Source organism: Pomacea canaliculata, linkage group LG8, assembly GCF_003073045.1.
Source record: "Pomacea canaliculata isolate SZHN2017 linkage group LG8, ASM307304v1, whole genome shotgun sequence".
In the NCBI taxonomy this organism is placed as follows: domain Eukaryota; kingdom Metazoa; phylum Mollusca; class Gastropoda; order Architaenioglossa; family Ampullariidae; genus Pomacea; species Pomacea canaliculata.
This window is the reverse complement of record NC_037597.1, coordinates 20,923,938-20,947,386: the sequence shown is the minus strand read 5'-3', so window position 1 is coordinate 20,947,386 and position 23,449 is coordinate 20,923,938. Positions and strand designations below refer to the sequence as shown.

The window sequence follows — 23,449 nt, the reverse complement described above, 5'->3', positions numbered from 1 at the left end:
TGAGATGTCACTCGTTAAAAAAGTTTCCACCAAGTGGAATTTATTTTGCAAGGGAAGATCTGCAAGCATCACTTAATGCAACTGTTACAGTCTTTATTTGCAGATGGACAGTGAGAAATTTTCAGCCAAGTTTCACAGGCCTGCAAAGTTTTCACAACCATGTAATTCTTTTCAGTAAACATGAGCATGTACAATGTTCAAGGCACACTATATATTTGTACACACAATGTTATACTAGACATGTATATAAATATAAGTACACTATTATTTCCACCACAGTCGCTAATAACCAGAGTATCTGAAACCTTTAAAATACAACATAAATATTGTAAAAATTGTTTACAACTCATTTAGCTACAGTAAGCTTTGCAACTAGTTAACAGTTCATGTCACATGCTGTTCTATGTAAGTACAAGTAATAAATAGGTAAAACTTTTTTAACATCTAGCCAATTTTTGGAGGAGAGAGAGGAATTGTTCAGTTATTTGCAATTTTCTCCCCTTGCAGACACTAAATGTTATTAACAGCAAAATAATTATATATTATATATAAAACATCAGATATATAACGTTAACCCTATTCAATAAGTTCAAACAAACGTACTGATGCACTCGTACTCCTACACTTATACCCACTAAAACAGTCGTTATGCCTACTCGACTCATAAAAATTTCTGCTGCCGTAGCAGAACGAATGTGTGTACAGCTCAAACTGAAGAGCTTGTTTGGCAACGTACCAATTTCACGCTGAGAAACAATTGCATCAGCTTGGAACTATGCATTATAAATGGAAACCTTATGGTCAGTGTGGCATTGTTCATACAGGCACTTTGAGGCTAGGACTACAGCTGACCATTACCCTGATGCAGCTGTGCAGGCAGGTAAACTGTAGCAATTCAATATTCAGTGGCAACATTCATTCTCTTTTACCCATCTGGGCCCTTAATACAATGAATGCATGATGTCAACCTCTAAAGCCTATGAATCTCAATCTGCAGAAAATTTATACAATACACTCCATCTCCAACACCCAGACCTGTTGAAACAAGTGTTCAGATTGCCATCAATGTTTAATAACTTTATATTTAAAACTCTATGCTTCTTTCCCATTGGTCTGTTGATACTAAAACACATTGTGTCCATAGACTTCTGATGCAAAATCCTGCAGCTGGGAGACTTATTGGTGTGCAGCTCTGAAAATGGAGCATGATCCATGATTTCCCTACACAATTCCAAAATGAATCACTTTCACTTTTCCTGGGGTACCTCTTCCATTTTCCTATGGAGAAAACAAAAGTTCCTTTATGTAAGATTTTCTAGTTTCTAAATAAAAGCATACTACAGAAAAAAATTTAACATATTGAAACAGAAAACCCACACAAAGCAGTTTTAAATTTGATTTACACATCATCTGATAGGGAATGCTCCATAAAATGAACTTTTCTTGATAACTTCAAAATTCTTGGAAGAAATCGGAAAAAGTTACCTTATCATTGTCTTCACCTGAAAAACAGACAAATTATAACTATTAGTACACAAAATCCTTGTAATATTAAAGGTAACAGGAACAGTTTACAACACGCAGTATCTGGATGAGACATCATAAATCCACCAATCACTTTGTTGCTCACTGATTACATGACAGGCATCATCAGCTTACTTTCAGATAGGGGGAAAAGCTGTTGATGTGAAATGTCACCCTACCCCATCAACTGTCCTTTCTCTTCCCTCATCCCACCATTCACTACCATTTTAAAAGAAACATAAAACTGTGGTGGTAATTTCTGAGAACATACTAAACTTTCACCAAGATTGTTTATGGAACAGAAACCACCTTGATGATATTTGTCCCACCCATCTACTTTTTCATCAAAAACACGTCTCCAACGTCTTGATGCAGTGTGGTGTAATAACAATCAGCACAAGTACCATTTAAGACTGGTAGAACATTTTCACTTGGAAGGACTCGGAATATGCATGTCTAGCATTTTGCTGTTTTTAGTGAAATGGCAAAAATCTTCTGAAACAAAGATTGTCGTCAACAGTAAAGTGGTAACAAGTGTGGCTACCTAGAAACCCTGAAACGGCCTACCTCCTGGTTTCTGCTTGTGAGGCTCCATTAATGCTGCAGTGTAGTCGCTTATCAAGTTGTTGTCCAATCCCAGATCGTCGAAACAAGAAAAGTCACTGTTCCAGAAAGCAGCAGAATAAGAACAGTTCTTATCAAAGTGGTATCAGTACTAAATGTTGGTAATGTCCAGGTTTGTTGCATCTTTCTCTAAATATTTTGTCTGTACCTTCTTTTAATGAATTTTCTACTACTACATTCCAGGATGCCTAAAAAGCTGGCTCTCATGAAATATTGGAGGGATACAATAACTTTCACAACCTAAGTGACAAGTAAGGAATTGTTGAGGAAGAGATTCTCATAAGCTCACCAGTTCTTCTACATGCTTAATTTTTGAATAACCACCCACAACACTCAAGTAGAAGCAAGTGAACACAAAGCCTGCTGGCTTACTCTGTTGGTGCAGCAGCTAAATTTCCAATCTCCCTATTTCTTTGGATTCTTGTTTGTTCAGGATAATCACCTGCCCCTTGTCGATAGTACTCCTGTTGCCAAGGGTGTTGCCGAGACAAGGGAAGCTGGACAAAAATGGCACTGACAATGAAGATATGACAAACATGGTACTGACGATAAAAATGTAAGGACAACACACACCCTGGCTGACTTTAAAAAAATACACTCCTATATCACATCTTAAATATTTTTTGCATCATGGCGCAACATTCAAATAACATCCTCTGTCTTCCTGATCACTCAACTACACAGATTCTACAGATGTACCATACCGCAGCATCTTGCTGTGTACTGTGGTCAAAACTGTCCACCATCCTCAACACAGAAAACTCAAAGATAGGCTGGTGTCGCATAATTTTCTCTGTGAACATTTATTCCAAACATGTCTGATCAACAATATTCTCCATGAACAGGTTATTCACAAATATACCTGATCAATGATGTTTTCCTGTTCAGCAGCTTCCTGCAGCTGCTTGTGGCTTCCATTGTGCTGCACAAATCTGTCTTCTGCAGACAAGCCCTCATCCAAAATGTCCAGGACATCTGCAAAATACAGGCAGACTAGAGAAATGGGATGAGGAGTCATTTCACAGTTGTGTTTCACTGCTAACTTCCCAGTTCCTGAAGCTAGTAATTTATACTTCACAGGTAACTTCCCATGTGCTGAAGACAGTAAATTGTGGTTTGCTGGCTACTTCAGTTCATACAACTAGTGCTATGCTAGTAATTTGTCAGTTTCTAAATCTAGCAATTTGTGTTGCTTTGGTAAACTTGCCAGTTGTAGCTAGCTGTTTGTCTAATGCTACTGACATTAATGCTCTTGGTGAGATAGGCTGCAAGCATTCACTTTTCTAGAATCCATACTAGTCTGAAGCTGGAAAAACCTTAAAACACAATGAAGACTTGATGTCTGAATCAGGATTTTAATTAATTAATATCCTAACCATAGGTGCTGGTGAGTGAAGTGTAAGCACATTGTCAAAATAACATACCCTGCGTTTCTGCATCCACCTGCTCAGCCTTATGTTTGGCAACTTCAGCTAGTGCTGTTTCCCCCTTATCCTGAGCCATGTAGTGCAGGTCCTGCAGAGTAATAAACCAAAAAGCGGTGTGTAAAGTGATGCACCCACACTAACAGCAGCATGCAGCTGACAAATCCAGATTGACAGCAGTGTAATCGACAACCTTAAACTGAAAGCAGTGCATATACTGTGTACTGGTGCTTTCTCACTGCTGGATTCTCTTCTCACACACAGACACAAACACGTCTGCATAGGCACACAGCTCAATTCCATTCCATGTATGTTAAATGTATTCATATGTTATACAGAATACTATATTCACTAAAGTGCATGTGATGTCAAACAAATACGTAACATATATTTCATAAACAAAGAGCTCTGCAATTAGAGCTCACTCTGATTTTACGCTACTAGGTCATCATAGTGGAAACTTAAAATACAAGACTGCACAAGCTGATTTCTAAATCAAAATCAATTAGCACAGGTAAAATCCTTCATGAAAGGGCGGGGTCGGGGGATGTCATTATTATTATTCTTGCTCTTACTAAGCATGCTTGTCTAATACCCATCTTTCAAAACAAATAGCACATCCAAATGCTTCCAGATCTGAGACCAAAACTTTTGAAGTTTACCATGAAGAGATCACGGGCTCCGATATCCACAGCCAGCAAGAAAGCTTTGTCAAAGCGAGCATAGCGCAACAAATGGTGGAAGAAGCGGCGAGCGAGACGTGATATGGGGTCTCGATATTCCACAATTGTTACCTCAGAGATTGGAGGCTTAGGAGCATAGAATGTGGCTAGCGTTGCCTGCAACTGAGCTATAATGAGAGCAAAAATAAATGTTTGATTAATATGACAACAATAGGACTTAAAAGACGAAAATGGTTTTCTATGATAGCTGTTTCTATTTTTAAATGTGGATTCATCATTCTACAGCACATATGTTCCATGAAGAGGATGTACCTGAGAATTTTGAAAAGTCACTTTGAAGAGGACATGTAAAATGAAAACAAAGTCAACAACTCTTTTTTTATGTGCATGTGTTTTCAGGCCTGAAAGTTGGCCAGAGTCAAGGAATAAATATGCTAGAATTGCGAGAGTAAAACATTGTGTCACCTTCCCTCTCTGCATTTAGTGCCTGTTGCTCTTGTTCTTCTTATTTGGTTCCTCTTTGTGCTTTTCTGTATTTGATTTTGTTCTTCGTTTAGTACAGTTGTTTATTCTTTTATAGCTCGTATGTTATTTGTTTGTTTTCCTGTCCCTCGTATGCTGTCCATGTTTCATTCTTGTTCTTAAGTGATAAGAAAGAGCATACTCCTTAGGAGTGTATGTGCTTTAAAAATTTTGCATTTATTATTATTGTTGCAACAGCTAATTAACATAGTCTCACCTTCCCTCTTAGCACTAAGTGGCTGTCACAACAGTTGATTTAACATAATCTCACCTTTCCATTCTGCGTTAACCCTCTAATAGCTGCAGGGGTCCACATGGACCTCAACCCAACTTTCGCTATTTATGAAACTCGAACAGTTTATCTCAACATTTTGAATTTTACCCTTTAGTGGTAGACTCATCTGCAAAAATCGTAATGCGAATTAAAATTCTATTATTAACTGAGTTGCAACAGGTGATTAACATAATCTCACCTTCCCTCTCTGCATTAAGTGGTTGTCGCAGCAGGTGATTAACAATAGCAGAGAGACAAGAATAACAACTGGCGCCCTCAGTGTCCCAGTTTAAACTTTCTAGCAGACTTACTGCCTGAAAATATGAAAATTTCAAGGAATAGCAGAACAAAAATTTTAACAACAGGAAAAAGATAATGATGAAAAAAGTCCTGCCAGCACAGTAAACAACTCTGACGGTCAGCACTTCTCCATGTCAACCATAACGAATCATCCATATTATCCTTTTACCTCTAACCCCTGACCTGCCCCCCACCTCAAAAAAAGCCCAACTCATACTCATTATGAATCTCATAAGTGCTGACTTATTCCTACCAAGAAACAAACACAAACACTTTCTCAGTGATTTCCACTCACTTCATCAATCTGCCGATGTTTGATGTACTCTTTAGTGAGCTCCACAGCAGAAAACCTCTCACGACTCATAGTTCCAAGATGCAGCAGTAAAAGGGCTGGCGGACCTCTGTAGCACAGGAGAGAAATGAATTTTGTTTTACTTAATCGTGTCATTTCCTATCACTAATATCATGATCTCAAAGGAAGCCCATTAGCTCTTTACAATTCAGTTTCTTCCTTAACCACTGAGTGAATGTGGTGATTCTGTTTATAATCAACAGAAAAGTAAAGAGTGTGCAGGTCACAGATGAATTTTACATACACCTGCCACATCTGGCTGGTTACGCACTATGCATGAAAAGTTAATTTGTTTCACTTTGGAAACTCGAGTCACCAGGGTAACTGCAACCAAGGAGCAGGTCCTCCAGGAAAGAAGCATAAAGAAGGCTTGGGGCAAAGGTTCAAAGCAGGAATTCAGGAAGGTGAGGACGCACCCTAGATTTCAAGAGGGAAACGGTAAGCACTATATATGCATGTTGGAAGAAATTGGCAAGGTCAGATAGATCTCTGTTGGAACCCACACACCACAGCTCCAAATGGCAAAGCGATCATAGTTCTATAGCCCTTAATCATGTGGCACAGTACAAAGAAAAAAGAACACTACCCTGAAAATAAATGAAATCAGACAGCAATCAGAATCAGAGAGAAAGATTTAAAAATCTTACTTTTCCAGGCTAAGAAACATGGCATCTATGTAGTCTGTGACGAATTCCGAGCTCTGGGCATCAAACATACACCATTCAATGTTCTTTAGGGTCACTGAAGTCCTGCATATAATAGAAATATGTACAATAATAATCCAAAATGGTGTTAAAATTATATCTAGCAGTGCTTTACTTTTGAGATCAGAGAAACTTCAATGAAGACAAAAGACTTTTTAATCACGTATTTACAAAAGTCATACAAGAGGCACACAAGCTCATATATGTAAACAAAATATTTTTTTTCATGGTAATCCTAAATGAAGGAAATTCAAACTGCTAATTCAACTGCCTTAGATGTACACGCATACATCTGCACATCTAAAAATATACCAAACCTGAAGAGACAGCTGATCTTAAGAAATTTCTCAGGCTCAGGATCTTCCGCCACAAACTGCACCCTGAGAGGATTAAGTGCTTGATCAAACACCTGTGGCACAAAGACACCCTGTATATTGTTCACCATTTCTTGCTACAAAAGTCTTCACTACCCTGTGTATAATAGATGCTAGAAGACAGAACATGCACAGATATAAAAATTAGAGTTATTCAGATTCAGATTTTTGAACGTGTAAACTGCAACTTTCTAAACTCTGATTACACCGTAGACAAAAACACATTCTTAAAAGAAAAAATTGTCACCTGAATGTCACCCCGGTTACTGGCAGCAAAGATCAGGTTAGCCCCAGGATGCCAGGCAAGACAAGCTGGTACCTGAAACAAAACAAAAACTTGATTCTTTCAGTGAAGGCTACAAGGAACACATGTGTGCGCACACATAAACACAGTGCATATGCAGGGACTTTGACTGGTAGATTGGATTCTGTTTTAATCACAAAGCTTAGCAAAACTTTGGCTTATCATTTGAAAGAAGTAACAATAAGTAGGATGCTTGATTAGCATGGAATTCCAGAATGTGTCTTGGCTCTCCATGCATCCCATTACTAGGCCATGAATAGAAATATAAATGACAGGGAAGGGTTTAAAATAATAGTACCATCTCACCAAAAAGATACATGCACACACACACACACACACACAAAGTACATACATCTGAAACATCGATAAGACTAAAGTGAGAATGGAGTTACTGCAAGAGGTATTTCCGAAAAAAGAAATTCTTTAATGTCCTCTTGAATCTTGAAATAGGCTGAATGGTTTAAACTAAGATTGGAAACATGTCTATAGTTTAGGTCCAGCATATGAGATGAATTGTTCACCAAACCTTTTGATAAAAACCTTTAGTGGGTGTGGGACAGTATGGTCTATTGAGGAACAAAGAAGTATTGGTGAAGAGTGATCAGTCATCATATCGAATATGGAGGCATGAGAGGAACCAGCAAAATTAACTCATAAAAAAGCTCATAAGGCATTGAAAAAGTATAAGTATATGGAGAAGAGGTGTGACATGATTACGCTTTCTTCAGTCTACCAAAGGATTTAACTATTAGCATCCCTTCAACTTCTCATAATGTCTAACACCTCTTAATATTAGTTCATGATTAATGTAAGAACAAAACAATTACCACAGCACATCTTGTAACAAATGTCAGCTTCTTATGCTGGCTGTACATTACCTGCAATAAAATACTCAAGAAATAAAGATGAAAGAATAGCTATTTTTTACTTTAAATTTATTTTATCCAAAAGCACACATATATGTTAAAAGTCAGTAGACACCCACAGTACTGGCTACCTTCTATTTGCTTGTTTAATTACCTCCCTTAAATGATAAAGAAAAATGTTAAAAAGACCCTAGCATGCAGGAAAAGTAATACTTGATCTCATTACAAAAAAATATGGCTTTAACAATATGTCTGCATAACCCATTAGATACTACCCATGAAGATACAATTAGTAATTCTGAAAAAGTTACACAACAGAATTCTATTTTCAAAAATTCTTATTCCACAGTTAATTTTTAAGGTTGGTTTACTTTTACCTGATGTTGAAAAACACATACATAACATCTTCACAGGGAAGTGACATCAAACAGTCCACTGACTTTATTCATAGCAAATATGCTTCAAAAATTGTCATAGTCCTCTCTACTTCTGTACTAGATAAAGAGCTTTACAGACACACCAGCGAGCCATCACTGCATCCCAGAAGCAGCTTATCTTCCCCTGGGTTCCTGGCTTGACAAATGACTGTTCCTGAAATAATGTGAGAAGACTTATTTTATTTGAACAGCTTCCTGCTTTGTATATGATGTTTATTTTATTTGAATTTGTAAACTACAATCTGCATAACCAAACAACAGATTTTCTCCCCTTAAGACTTGCGAAAGAGCAATACCAAGGCATGAAACTGAAATGCATGTTGAAAGTTGAGCCCATCCTTTTCTTTTTACAGCCTTTTATTTGCATGAATAAATCAGGCACTTGTTAATGTTGGGTGGGTGGATAAAAATTTCCACTTTGTGACAAAAAAAGTCCCAAAAAGTGACACATTTTTAAAGTAAAATCACTAACACTTGCATCTTTACAGCTCTTCTTTAAGGTATACCTTCACAACAGCGTAAGCTTAGTCCTTGCTACTCCCTGAGGAGCATAGGGCTGGCAACAGCGTAAGCTAATGTATAGTGTTTAGTATTGGGTTAACAGCATTTTGTCATCATACGTGGACATGTTACAGCCAAACAATTTACATACCTTTGAGGGGTATTGTCACAACTGCTGCTGTCTGCATCTGTCAGGAAAAAAAAAAAAAGAAAATTATTCAAAATTAATAGGTGACAGAAGCTCAGATTACCAATTGCATACCAAAAAAGTAATGATAATAAACAAATAGTGGAGTTCTCTGATTAGTAATGTCACATAAAGATTACTGATGAGTAACAGGTGAAGAGATACTTGGTACAGTAATATGGTGTATAAAGATTACTGATGAGTAACAAACTTAAAGCAGATAATATTATGTACAAAAAGGAGAGGACAGAGTTCTCACTTTGCCTCGGATAATTTCCAGCACGCAAGTACGGACTGTAATTTCACCTCGTGGCCCGAAGCTTTGCTCTACTGTGTAGATCTTGTGTGGCTGAATACCGCTGAATATAAACAGCAATTCACCATTAACTATCAATTTTCAATAAATCTAATGTTATTTCCATATGCTTTTGAAAACATAATAATGCTGATTCGCTGCTTTAGCTTTCTGATTCCTTTTGTGTTTCCTCTACACTTCAGGTGTCAACATGAAATGTTTAGAGACTAATGACACTCATGAAAGTAAGTTTTATCAAGACTAAACATAGCACCATGATGTTACACCGAGACTGAATCTAAGAAAAATTTGTAACTTAACTATCTTTAGGCAGCCAGATATCTGTAACATAGCTATCTTCAGTCACACAAGTATTCTTCATCACAAAACTCTTTTGAGATTATAACATCATTCCCGCCAGTCAATGAAATTTGACTTTGGTGACAGAGAGAAAAAAAAAGAGAGGGATTATGACACAATGCGAGCAACAAAGCAGCAGAGAGAAATGAAATAATCTTAAAGAGTGCAGATGTGCTGTTATGAATTGTTTACATTTTAAAAGCTATACCTTAAGCAAAACTTACCTGAAGGCTGCGTGTACAGGATCACTTTCAGTCCTGCCGTGTGTTAGAACTTCAATGAAAGGCCTGAAAAAATACAGTCACATAGACTGATTTTACCTAAACAATGCACAAGGATAAAGTACAGCATTGTGAAAATGCTTAAACATTATCTTCAACTATGACTTAAGAAGACCAGGGGGAGAGGGGACCTTAACTAACATACTGAAGCCAATAAAAATCTAGCCTACTTCATACTCCAGCAGCAAACATACTCAAAATTCCTGGAAAGACAATGTTACCACCGATTATCATAGCTGACCTTAGATGCAGCAACTTGCTACATTCAGCTTAAATAAATTGTAATAATACTGATCTCTGTACATGCAAATTGATACTGAGTGCAATTCACTAACCCATTTAAAGAGAGGACAATAAGATTAGCACGCTCAAGATCATTGGTCATGGGACTCCAGGGCCAGGGATCAGCACTGTTCGTTGACCACCACAGTAAAAGCTGTACTCAGACATGCAGAGACAAAGGATTCATGCAATTTTCACTGACTTCTAAACTTATTACCAGCTTCTCACTGAGGATTTTCCTTAAATCAGTTAGAGAAAGTATGAACTTGTGTTAAGCATTAATCCCACATAAATGGGGTTAATTTTTCCCTTCCCTTGATTCACTTGTCTTTCGTGGTACCAGCTTATTATGCTCTGGGTTTTTTTTCACAATAAGAAACCTATGAATAGAATCAACTGATATTTTCTTAAAACTAATTTGGTGAAAAGAAGACAAAATAACTCAAACCATGTCTTGATGAATATTACTGGAGAACTTCCGGTCCAGGCGCCGTCCTTTAGGACCAGGATATCCAGTTGTGTGACCTGTAAATTACAAACTGCACTCAAGACTTCTTGTGAAATGATTGAGGTATACCATAGCACCAGTCAACATAGCATGGCCAATGATTAGTAAGTGAACAGAGAATGATGCAATGAAAAAAACAACAAACATAAACATATCTCTTTCACGAATGCTTTTTAAATGTTGTATTCTGAAAGCTTTTTTTAGCATTCCACAGCTGGAAAACTCACTTTGCTCACTCTGCAGCTATTTAGCAGTTATTGTCCCTGATTTCTCACGGGAGGTAAAAGTGGTAGAACAGGGCTGGGCTCTGTCTTCTACATCACACCCTAAACCCAGTGAACCACAGCCCCTATGGCCACTAGGTTACCTCTTTACATTCTTCTTCAGCTCTTCTGTTCTCACTTACTCAGAAAATCTCCAATATTACAGGAACCAAACCTCTTGACCTACAATATTTGATATTCTTCCTTTACATGTTTAGAAGTTTCTTCACTCAAGTATTTTGAAAACTTATTAAAAGTAACCCTACCATAAAAGATAACAATGCATGCGTGTGGATAAACACATATATGTATGTTGTTATTGAAATATATATAACAAATTGTATTTCTCTAGCTCACCTTTGGTTCCCAAGTAGATAGCTTGTCCAATCGTTTTGCAGCTTCATTCAGGGGTGGGCGACGTGTGAAGTGTGCATATTCTACCCGAGGTATATCTGTCTGGCATGCCACCATATACTGGTCTGTGAGGAACACTGTGGAGGGAAACACCAAGAAAGTGCTTTCAGCCGTCAAGACATTAGCACCCTTCTAAACTGGTCAGTTTATGCAGTGAAACCTTTGAGAGCTGGTATTTTAAAGATCTAGTTGGGTTCATTATCCCCATAATCAGTACAAGAAGTTATTTCTTTATATCAAAATGTTCATGACATTATGAGTGATATGACATTTGAGGGCATGGTGATGTTTATAGGCATTATCTTCAGAACCACCAAGAGTGACAGCAGATAAAAGGAAGATTTACACGTACCATCACAAACCACATCACTGCTGAACTTTCCCACCATAGACTTGTCAATGAAGATTCGATCAACATCTCCTGAATGGCCACTGACAGCCAGACTAATAATGCAGCCATTGCTGAGCACCAGCTGAAATCATACTCAATTATAGCCAGTTAGCCCAAGGTCAAGGCTCTGCCCATTAATTCGGTCTCTAATAATCAAAACAAGAATCTCAACAACATGTCAGATCTACAGAGCATTACCCATTACCCCACCCTCTTTGAGTCCATGTTTATTATAACAGGCTTGCTGCATTCAAATGTTTAAAATTACAAGGTGCTTCCAGTCTGTTAACATTTCATAAGCACTTTCAGACACTTCTGGATTTCAAGAAAGTGGAATGGAAAGAAACATCTTTTCTAGTAATTTATGCTATGGACTGACACCTAACTCTGATGTCATAAATTATTTGAATAAAGATGGACAAGCAGCATTTGGTACCTGTAGTAACTGTCGACTTCGCCATCGAACCTGTAGACATCTGTGCTGACTCAGCAATTCCTGAATATAGATAATATTACTTAAGGTAATTATGAAAAGTCTCTTCTTTTTCTTTCCAAGCACGCACACATAATAAGAAATGAAAGATTTGTATAGCACATAGTTACACTCGTAAGGAGCCTGCTTTTAGTGCTTAAAACAAGAATGAGACATGGACAACATGGACAGCATACGAATGAAGGAAGAGTAAACAAAAGTACTGACGGTGGATAAAAGACAAATTAAGAAAACGCAAAGTGGAACTGAGAATATCGTGATTCTGCAGGAAGACTAGTAGGAAAGTAGCAATAAGCGGAAAAGGGTGGAGGTGGTGAAAAAGGACTAGCATTGTGTGGACACTGTTAGAGCAATGCTCATAGAAGAGGTGCATTTTTAGTGCAGATTGGAAGGTTCAATAAGGTAGGTGGTTGATAAGTAAAAAGGGAAAGAGTTCATACATACTTCCTATTTCCTTCTCTCTAGTCTAATACACTTTCTCTCCCTTTCTTCTGTGTTTTTGAGTGCACATGTATGTGCATGAGTGCATGCATGGTCATGCAAAGCTGCATGCCTGTACAAGTATCTGTGTATAACTGAGTGCACTTTTAAGGTGGTACATCATTCACCTCAACTTCTTTTATGCTGTCACGAAGTCGCTCTGGCCTTTTATTTCGTGGTGACCATGTCATATCCTGTCCTGTCAGCCAAAATTACAAGCACATTTCTCTCAGTTAAAAATAAAATCTTTCAGTGGAAATATCGGAGGATAGCTAAAAACAGAAAATAGGGTATTTCTCTGCCAAAAATCCTCCCACATTTTAAGGATTTTCTAAATCCCTCATCAATCATAGTTAAATGCAAAAGCTGACTATCATGCACAATTTGTCTTTATAAATGGCACATTTATCACAAAAAGATTCAATTGATAGAAAGCACTACGACAGAAATGACAAAAGGCAACAGAGCCCAATAGTAACTTTCCTTTTGATTTTTCACTTTAAAACTATGAAAACTGTCTACCTTCTGTAAAATGTTGCTTCTCCTCATTGTATGGATTCTCATATGTATTAACTGACCAAGAAAAAAAACACAAAACACATCTAAATTTTTGTGCAACAAGTATTGATAATTAATTTACATAAAAATACACAGAAAAATTACTTTTAAAAGATATGCCACAATTTTTCTCTGTATTATATTGTTTATTCTAAGGATGATAAGATCAATGGTCTGTGTGTGCATGTGTGAGCATGCATGTGTGTGAGTGTGCATGTTTTGTATGTGTGTTAGTGTTTAAGTAAAACATTTTGGTATTGAGCTCTCTCAAGTCAATGGGGGACTCCCCAGACCCTTTCAATATGCAATAAATCAATGGTTATTTTGTATACTTTACAAAGAAACAAGTTTCCACTAGCAGCTGTAGTAGCAGGGTAGATTAAATCTTATTTTAAACCAAAGCTGATGGCAACAAGCATAAAATAAACTTTTCTAAATGTGAGATGAATACATAAATTTGAGATGTGAATCATGCCTTGATTCTTCTATAAATTCTGCTGTACCTTGCTCTCCTTTCTCGTGGTAGACATGACATCCTACCATCTGATCTAGAACAAAAAAGAAAATGTAATTGCTTATCCTGTAAATTCACACTGCTGTCAATTTTTTTAACTCTATAGATTTATAGAAGATGTAATTTTAACTTGTGTGGACTTTATTTAATTGCATAACCGAAGTTTAATATCAATAAAGAATCTTAAAACATGTAGACAATAAAATTACTTCCAAATAGCACTGTTTGCAGTGTGTATAAGAACATTTTTCAGTATTTATAATACATATCTGAAATTACCTGGGATTGCATACAGGCTTTTGAGAGACCAGATGTACAGTTCACACAGGCAAGATGCCATTTATGATTAACTACCTGAAAAACCAAAATATGTCCATATTAGAAATGCATGCTGAGAAATAACAGTCCAAGATGATGATCAGCTCAATGAAGAACCCCAAAATGCACTATTTTTCCTTTCTGTCTCATGATTTTACAGAATTATTAATACTTTATTATGATGCTAAAAATACGCCATTTTAATGTTTAACATACCAAACAAGAATAAAAACAATTTTTGTGAAGCTGAAACAGAAGTGGTTTTACACAGTACAAAAATGTAAAACTCTTTCTCTGCAGTTTTACTTGCCTTCACTTGGACAGCATACACCGCCAGCGTCACTGTTGCTGTAGCTGGTCACTGACTCACTGTAACGCTATCTTCCGTCCACTGAGTTTACACATATTTTTATATATGCGTGTGTCCTTCAGGCTCTTCGTTCACGGCAGCAGTTTGTCAACACTGTGTACCAAAGCATGTGTGTGGGTTTTTTTTTAAAGCAACACTGATATCACACAACTCTCAAACAAGGATAGAAAATGAATGGTCGGTGTCTATTCTTACGTTTTCACACCAATCGTATTTCCCCTGCTGTTGTAGCTCATTAGTTGTAATACATTTTGGAATTAGTCGAGGGGAATGTTTATTAACGCTGTCAAATATTGTAAGTGTATTTTGGTTACTGTAAAATACATATAATGTTAACTATTAACGTTTTTATCTGTGTAGAACGCCACCCTGGGAGAAAAGAATGAAGATTCAGTGAAAGAGCTCACACATCTCAATAGTCTGTAGTAAAGGTGTTTTAGTTACATGTACTTGATATTTACTTCCCTTTTGTAATAGACGAGTTACCTTTCTTAACTGCTATTTGGATTGTTTTCTGCATAATTTTTAAAAAACGTTGTCACTGTTATACGTATTTCTAAAAGAGAATTTTGTAAAAAAGGAAATTACTTTGCTGATAGTAAATCTTATTTTTGTTTATACACAAATATAACCTCGTTGCATAGCCTTGACCTCTACCCGGCTTCTTGACAAGCAGACGTTCATCTGCTAGAGTTCTCTTTGCTAAAAAGTGTTTTACACAACTGCCAGCGATCATGGTAAGAGTTTTCCTCTGGTACATATCGTACGATTTTAATAACTTCTTTGAATAAAAGACAGTTCTTACTTTAGGTAAGACTTTTTGTGTTTTCGTGATGCATTTTAAGCTTTGTGTCGACTCGATCCCAAACTGACCTTGACTGCATGAGGTGGAAAACACGAAAGACTTGACCCGACTGACAGCACGATAAGCAGTCTTAAAGCAAACAAGGCAAATGAAATGCCTAAGAAATATGCACTCTAGCAGAATTAATCACATTTATATATAGTGTTTTCCAGGCTTATGGCATCAATCTGATTTCCATTTTCAAATATCTTTTAGCAGCCAGATATCGAGCTAGAAAAATCGTGTCACCCGTTTTTCGTAAATTTTTGTTAAGGAAATTCGTCTAAAATTTCTAATTGATTAATGTTTAAAAATACCTTTCACTATTGCACAGTTTTCACTTATGATTTTCTATGTTCATGAATATATCTTGAGAGAACTTGACATAGCATCGATCATAGGAGTACACGCGGTTGATAAAGGCGAGAGAGAACAAAGTGAAATTTTACTTTTCGCGAAATTTTAGAAGTTAATGTTAAAAAAAGTGGTGTGGGAAATGTGTGTACGTTTGGCAGTAAGTCCTAAAGTGTTTCCATAATTCGAATACGACAAATGTTTATATCGGTGCAAAGCCCTTTTCGCGTGTAAAAGGTCACGACCTTATGACCTGACGAACTGCTTATACCACGGACGTATATTCGTTCTTTACTGTAACCCTAGTGTCCTTGTTTACTGCTGATACTAGTCTTGACCTTGAAACCTGATAAAATAGAACACAATTGGTTGCTCCGACTACTGGAAAACGGTGTCTTTTTACTTTCAGTGTGAAAATAAAAGGATTGTGCCTCAGCCTTTATTAGTGTGTTATTATATAGCAATCAGAATTAAATCATTGATAATTATTTATGGTGGATGTCAATTTGTTATTTCAGTTTGTTTAGGCCTGTGGTTGAAATGGATGGGGGGTCTCAGTTTAATTAGATCTTTCAGGATGGTTATTAAGCAAGATTCTTCCTGTATTTTCACCATTTAAGTAGTTTTCTTGTAAAGTGAATTAAAGTGAAGTACCGCATATGGTAGTGGTAAAGTGAAATCCTCAACCATGACAAGTTCTGATTTGCAGATATGCATACACTTCTCACTTAACAACTTGTTGAGCAGCTGTGCAGAGTAACAACCAGCTCTTATATCAATTGAAATTGTACTTTCATCATGGAAAAAGGCAGCATGGCTGCTTAGCCTTAAGCGTTTCATTTCAGCCTCAGTCTTATTCCTTCAGTCAGTCATTGTATGCTATACTGTCATTTGTAAATTTGTACTTTATTGTGCATTGCATAGTACAAAATGTTTGCAAAATATCATTAAGAGTAGCTTCTTGCCTATCAACCCATTCATTTATGAACTGAGCTGTAGGACCAGAACTCATTCTTAAAGTGAAGAGTGTCTGTTAATACTTAAACTATTTGATATTGTTCAACTTGTTGTCTTGTGTCAGCTGGCAGGGTTAAATACTTAAGAGGTATTACTTTTGCTTTCAGTCTGATGTTGTTAAAGTATGTGTCACTGGTGCTGCCGGACAAATTGCCTATTCACTCCTTTATTCAATTGCCAAAGGAGATGTTTTTGGGCCAGACCAGGTTTGTGTAGTTTGCTTATTTCCATATTGGTGTACTTGTATAAACTGCCACTTTTTGATATAATCAAACAATTGCATACCCATTCTCTTCATCCCCACACATATAGATGTTGACAAACAGTTGATTAACTAAATTTAAGATTTTACATTAAATAAATTTAGTTTTTCTACTTTTTTAGAAAATAAGCTATCATTGATGATATTGCTTTTATGTTCACAGCCTTTATACTTAATCTGTAACTAAATGCAGAATTGTCTGAAAGGGTATTTTAAAGTAAATCAGAGAACACAGCCACAGTTCACATGTGTCAGTCATATAACTCAGATAAACAGTTTGTAATCTTGTAACAGCACATTGCTGACATATGTGAAAGTTATATGGATTGCTTTATTCTCTTGTTTCCTGTAACTGTATGTTAACTGTTACCTCTTGCTTATCTATTCCACTCATTTTGGTGATGCTTAAATGCAGTTAAAAGAAACTCTTGTGACATACTTAGCAGGCTTGCTGAGTAATATTTTTAGCTTACCTCTACCATTTTGAAAGTTTGTGCTACTCTACATGCCAAACTTGGTCCGTTATTGAGTTATTGTAGCAATATTACTCACAATGTTAACCAAAGTTGGGCACAACCAAATATTAAGACTAGGTACAGGTTTTTCATTGTAACTACATGACTTAACAGTAGTATGATTATTATTATAGGTTTTCTTAGCAGAAGGAGATACATTTGAGATGTAAAGGAAAGGGCATTTCGTAGAGATGTATCATTTTATTTTTATTTTTTGCTACCCTTGCCTCAATACAAAAATGTGTGCTTGTTGAATGGTGGCAAGATGCACATCTATAGGTGACACATAAATCTGTTCAATTGACTATGGCTTTTTGTTATTCGATTCATCTGTAAAAGTTGACAACATTACTGCAAGGGAAAGAAGTACAATGTGACATTCTTATCTTGATCCCTTACATACTTGTCAGTCTCTAATTGGAGATGAGTGGGTTGATTATTGGGTTGGTTGCAGCCACTCTGCTTGACACTGCTTGATATTGCTCCTATGATGGGTGTGCTTGAAGGAGTAGTGATGGAGCTCAATGACTGTGCTTTCCCTTTGCTGAGAGGTCAGTTGGTTTTTTGTTTTGTTTTTTTAGCATGCTGATAAATCTTTCTTTGGCCCTTGTGATGTGTTTTCAAATAGTTAAATTTTAGACTTCAGCTCAAAGTAAGATTATATCATAATTTTATAAGATATGAATGGTCACTGATACTGTGCAAGTGCCACTTATAAAGAAATGAATCATGTTCCACTGTTCCACCTATTAATAATGAGAATTTATATAGCACCTTTCCAAAGATTTTCTGATAGTGTTTTATGTAAATCATACATAGACTAAATCATTAACAACCATGCACCCATATTCATATATAACAGACACGCTCACATCTCCTACAACTAACTTATACACAAAGTAAATAACAGACGCGTGTTATACTCGCTGATAGTCAGGACAGGGTTGCAGTGAGGTCAGAGTTCTGAAAAGTTGTGTCTTAAGTTTAGACACTAAAGGGCGTGCAAAAAGATAATATTTAGAAGAAGAGGGAGAGGACATGAGCTAGAGTCGTTAGCACATCAACATAGGTGCAGCAGGAATTCTACTTTGCCACATGGGAAGGGGAGAAAAACTGCACCTTTTACAAATACGTAGTTCACTATGCCATGTGAAAGCCATGTGTCAAGATGAAGCCTGAACTATTATGTGCCTTATATTGATATTCTAAACATTCTTCTCAACCCTTGACTACTGAAGAGGAGGGGTGGTGTTAAATAGAAGTTTTCTAGTACATATGTACTAATGAATGATTTAATGGTGTAACCTTAATGTTTAGGTGCATTTGTGAAACAGTTTCTAGTATTGTTTTTTTTTGACTGTTTGCTAGTAAAGAATTCATTTATATTTTTTACAAACACTGTATACATATACTTTCTTGAACATGCATTGTAAAACAGTGTGTGTGTGTGTGGAGACTTAATATTCTGGAGGAAAGATTCTGTCAGCATTGAGCATCATACATATAGCAGAAAACGTCTTCACATTGGGAAAGTGCAACAGAATTGAAATTGCCCTTATTTTCTATTTAAGGTGCTTGCCTTTTCAGAAATTATTCCAACAGCTGATGAGAAGGTGGCCTTCTCTGGAGTATCCGCAGCTTTCCTTGTTGGTGCCATGCCTCGTCGAGAAGGCATGGAACGAAAAGACCTGCTGGCTGCAAATGTTAAAATCTTCAAGTCACAAGGCCAGGCTATTGACCAATTTGCCAACAAAGACATCAAGGTCCTGGTTGTGGGTAATCCAGCAAACACGAATGCATTGATATGCAGCTTTTATGCTCCATCAATCCCACGTGAGAATTTTAGCTGCATGACTCGTCTGGATCAGAACCGTGCCCAAGCCCAGGTTGGTATTGCATCAGTTTTAAAAACGTTCATTTTTATTTTTTAAATAATGAAGGGTGATATGTAACAAGGTTTCCTTAAATTGTTTACACTCTGCTGTTTGTCCATTTTTTTAAATTGAGTGTGTGAGTGGGTGGGGTCATCACTTGTATATCTTTGTTTAGTTGAGCAATTCCTGTCAAGTTCTTGCAATTTGTGTTTCTAAAGATTGCTGCCCGACTTGGGGTGCGCAATGATGCTGTTGAAAATGTCATCATCTGGGGAAACCACTCGTCAACCCAGTTCCCAGATGTTCGCCATGCCACTGTAGAAATCAGCCCAGGCAAACGTATTCCAGTGTATGATGCTGTGAAAGATGACAACTACCTCAAGAATGAATTTGTGACTGTAAGATTAACACAAATTTGTGTCCTTTTTGTTTACACAATAGCTGCTTAATTGAAGAGCCATATTTTATAGAGGAAAGTATCTAAAATTGTTGTTTATATAGTAAAATATTTACTGCCCACAGACTGTGCAAACAAGGGGAGCTGCAGTTATCAAGGCTCGCAAGTTGTCCAGTGCTATGTCTGCTGCAAAGGCTGCCTGTGACCACATGAGGGACTGGTGGATTGGTACCCAGGATGTAAGTGTCTCACAATACAAGATTTTCTTTCCTTGAAAGAATTTAACCAAATTCAGTCACACCTTGGGGTTTGCATTTTATGATGGAACTGATGGTTAGCTACACGTTTCTTTGATTTTTTTTTTCAATTGAACGACCTGGCGAAACAAAATTTTCTGGTCTGTGCATTTTTAATTTTCTTTGATCGACTTTTAAGGCCAAATTTTGACTGTCTGGCTGGAAAGAATGGCTTTGATCTGGTGGATGGTGGTAAGGTACTTGTTGGTTCAAATGAAAGCAATTAGCCTAGAATAACCACTAGGGTAGCCAGCATTATGTGTGCTCCTCATTTCCCTTTGTTGAGTTGAACCATTCTTTCCAGCCATAAGCTTGGTCTTTAACATTATCGGTGCATTGCAGAACAAGTGGGTGTCCATGGGTGTGGTTTCACCTGGCGTTTATGGGATCGAGAAAGGCCTGATGTACAGTTTCCCAGTGCGTATTCAGAACAAGACCTGGACCATTGTGGAAGGGTTGGAGATCAACGAGTTTGCTCGTAAGAAGATGGATGCCACTGCTGTGGAGCTGAAAGAAGAGAAAGATCAGGCAATGGATATCTGCAAAGCCTGACTTTCTCGCATATAGCAAGAACCAAGTACAGATTATTTTCAAATATGCTCATTTGTAGTGGCTTCTGCCATTTTTTTAAAAATATTTCCATAGTATAACAAAAGAGATAACACAGATTGACATTGTGTGATATTTAAATGTTGCTCATGTTTTGTAGTTATGGTAGTGATGTAGATAAATGTAAAGAATCAGTTTCAGGCACAGGCAATATTATGTCTTAAAAACCTTGGAGTAAGAGTCTAGGCTGCTTCTTGCTATGATTTGCAATATGCAACCATTTTACTTGAATTGTGTATATCGTAAAGATTCTTAGACTCAATATAAATGTCTGCCAGGCACAAAAAGATTGTCACAGTTATTGCTTTTATTGTGGCATTTGTCCAAAATGTCATTTCTTTTGAGTTTTCTTAAATGTGATTTTCTTTCTTGGAGAAGAACTTTTCAAATGAGACAGCTTATAACTTACACATAGATACCAAGAGCCATGTCTAAAGAGATCCCCTGTGGACAAATACTTTTTACAGATTGTAGTATTTCGGATACTTGTATATTTTCCACCATTTATCAACAGGACTGTAACTGTAGACAGGATTAGAGCATCAATAAAGTATTGATTATGGTTTATTATTTATTTTTTAAGCATGTTTGAGGTGTGGTAAAGGTAGTTCATGCTATTTTTAAAAATTCAATACAAAGCTGCACTTTTCTTGTTTTGAGTTGCCAAAACCAAATATAATGTTGTTCTTCTGCTTATCTGTATCAGATGTCATTGGTATGTGAGGTCTGCAGTGAGATTGTAGGTTTGTGATACTTGGATGAGGATTTCTGTGTGATGCAATTAAAAAATATTGAAGTCATGCAAAACTACAAGGAAGACATGCATGTAGATCGGAGAAGGTGTTTAAATGAGTTCCGCACAGATCAAGGTGAACAACAGCGAAAAATTTGTATGCATGGGAGCCTGAAGAAGTTCTCCAGCCTTTTGGATCATGTTAAATGTTATCGGTGCTCTCGGGGCTGAATAACTCACTACTCTACTCGAGAGGAAATATGCCGGCCTTCATTGATGTGGGTTGTTGAAACAAAATCGGGTGTTTGGTGACAAATCACACCCATTTGAAGTTTTGGATGACTTAAAACTGCATTGCAAAATTCATTTTAGACGAGAGAACATTCTAGCGCTGACCGCTGCAGTGGCATGTGAGATCGCTGTCACCAATCAGCAAGGTACATTAACACCTTTACTGCAAGTGCTCATTACTCTACAATATTTTGCCACACCAAGCTTTCAAGAAGTGTCTGGAGAATTCACTGATGTAGATTAATCAACTGTTAGTCGTACTGTGGCGAGAGTCACCGATGTTTTGCATTGGTGAGCACCTAACAAAACTTCATTGCCAGATCAAGCTTGTGCTGAAAAGATGAAGATGCAGACGCATCGGGTCTATGAATTTCCAAAATAGTTGGATTTATTGACAGCAACTTTATTTGAATTCAGACTCAAACTGAAAATAAATTAAACTTATATATATATAATATTAATAATTGAATTTGTAAGGCGCTTGTAGATGTGTGCTCAATGTACCACACACGAAGGATTGCAAAACAAACCTACAGTTAAATACATGTATACAAGAAACATAAACAAAATGAGACCCCAGAAATGAAAGGCTCTATATACTTTGTAAGGGATGAATTTCATTATTTATTCAACTCTATAAAGTTTGCTGACCAACATACAAATAATTTATCACCTTACTATGCTCAAAATCCTAATTCCTATAAGTTCCATTTTTTATTGACATTAAATAAAAAGACCCTTATTAGATGAGCTCAGTTTGTTATTACTTATAATGCTAATCTAGAAGAAAATGTGTGTGGAGGGGGGAGGTTTACAAATATACAAGCAATTATGAGTATATATGTGTGGGGGTAGTTTATATATGAGCAGATATATGTATGTGAGGGAATTTACATATATAAGCAGATGTGAGTCTGGGGAAGGGGTATTATATAAATATACATAAGTAGATACGAGGCTGTGTGTGGTGGGGTACACATGGATATGCATGCAGATATGAGTGAGTAGGTGTGCATGTATCAGGGGGTATTAGATAAAGTGTGTGTAAGGGAGGTTATACATGTCTATATAAAGGCAGATATATGTATGTGTTGGGCGGTTATATATGCAGATGTGCGGGTGGGGGGTTACACATGTATACATAAGCAGATGTGTGCGAGGGGGGATTATAAATATGCAGATATGAGAAGGGCTGTGTGTGTGTGTCAGGGAGCATTAGATATATATATATGCAGATATGAATAAGAATGTATGTGTATGCATCTGCGTTTAGGTAAGAATGACAGAGGGGCAGAAACATCCCCTCCAAATCTTTTTACTTATTTACATGTGTTTATATACTTCGCTTTATTTGATTGCATATGGGGTAATGCAATATGCATTAAAGGGCTAGAAGAAGGAAAAAACAAGTGAGCGAGGCAAAATATTAGCTTTTAATGAATTAACTGTTACAAACTGACCAGTGTGTGTGCAGGTGTGAGCGAGGGACATTGCATATAAGATATAGAGTAATGCATGTGAATATATATATATATATTTTTGGGGAATATCTCAATATATATTTTATGACTTTTTAGATGAGTAAAGCCCAAATTAAGTCTATAAAAATATATTACTAGTATTAATTCTAACAATAAAAAAATATAAATAATAA

General features: G+C 36.8%; 2 protein-coding genes across 2 annotated transcripts; one reads left to right on the top strand and one right to left on the bottom strand.

Annotated features, from left to right (window-relative positions):
• Nucleotides 1–18: 18 nt before the first annotated feature.
• LOC112570503 (WD repeat-containing and planar cell polarity effector protein fritz homolog) lies at nucleotides 19–14,790 on the bottom strand. The gene is given in 28 exon segments (XM_025248942.1): nucleotides 19–1,278; nucleotides 1,486–1,502; nucleotides 2,092–2,186; nucleotides 2,521–2,645; nucleotides 3,011–3,123; nucleotides 3,573–3,663; nucleotides 4,235–4,422; nucleotides 5,251–5,365; nucleotides 5,647–5,752; nucleotides 6,351–6,452; nucleotides 6,725–6,816; nucleotides 7,029–7,100; nucleotides 7,913–7,963; nucleotides 8,472–8,542; nucleotides 9,041–9,077; nucleotides 9,336–9,435; nucleotides 9,956–10,018; nucleotides 10,348–10,448; nucleotides 10,743–10,804; nucleotides 10,807–10,819; nucleotides 11,423–11,556; nucleotides 11,832–11,952; nucleotides 12,307–12,366; nucleotides 12,972–13,042; nucleotides 13,366–13,416; nucleotides 13,905–13,949; nucleotides 14,195–14,269; nucleotides 14,544–14,790. Coding segments are annotated over 27 exon segments (2,214 nt in total). The 5' UTR covers nucleotides 14,256–14,269; nucleotides 14,544–14,790; the 3' UTR covers nucleotides 19–1,221.
• A 394-nt stretch (nucleotides 14,791–15,184) lies between these two features.
• LOC112570511 (malate dehydrogenase, cytoplasmic-like) lies at nucleotides 15,185–21,465 on the top strand. The gene is made up of 7 exons (XM_025248973.1): nucleotides 15,185–15,340; nucleotides 16,926–17,024; nucleotides 18,050–18,146; nucleotides 19,183–19,481; nucleotides 19,688–19,867; nucleotides 19,992–20,105; nucleotides 20,505–21,465. Exons 1-7 carry the CDS (start codon nucleotides 15,338–15,340, stop codon nucleotides 20,712–20,714), a joined length of 1,002 nt encoding a protein of 333 aa, XP_025104758.1. The 5' UTR covers nucleotides 15,185–15,337; the 3' UTR covers nucleotides 20,715–21,465.
• Nucleotides 21,466–23,449: the final 1,984 nt, after the last annotated feature.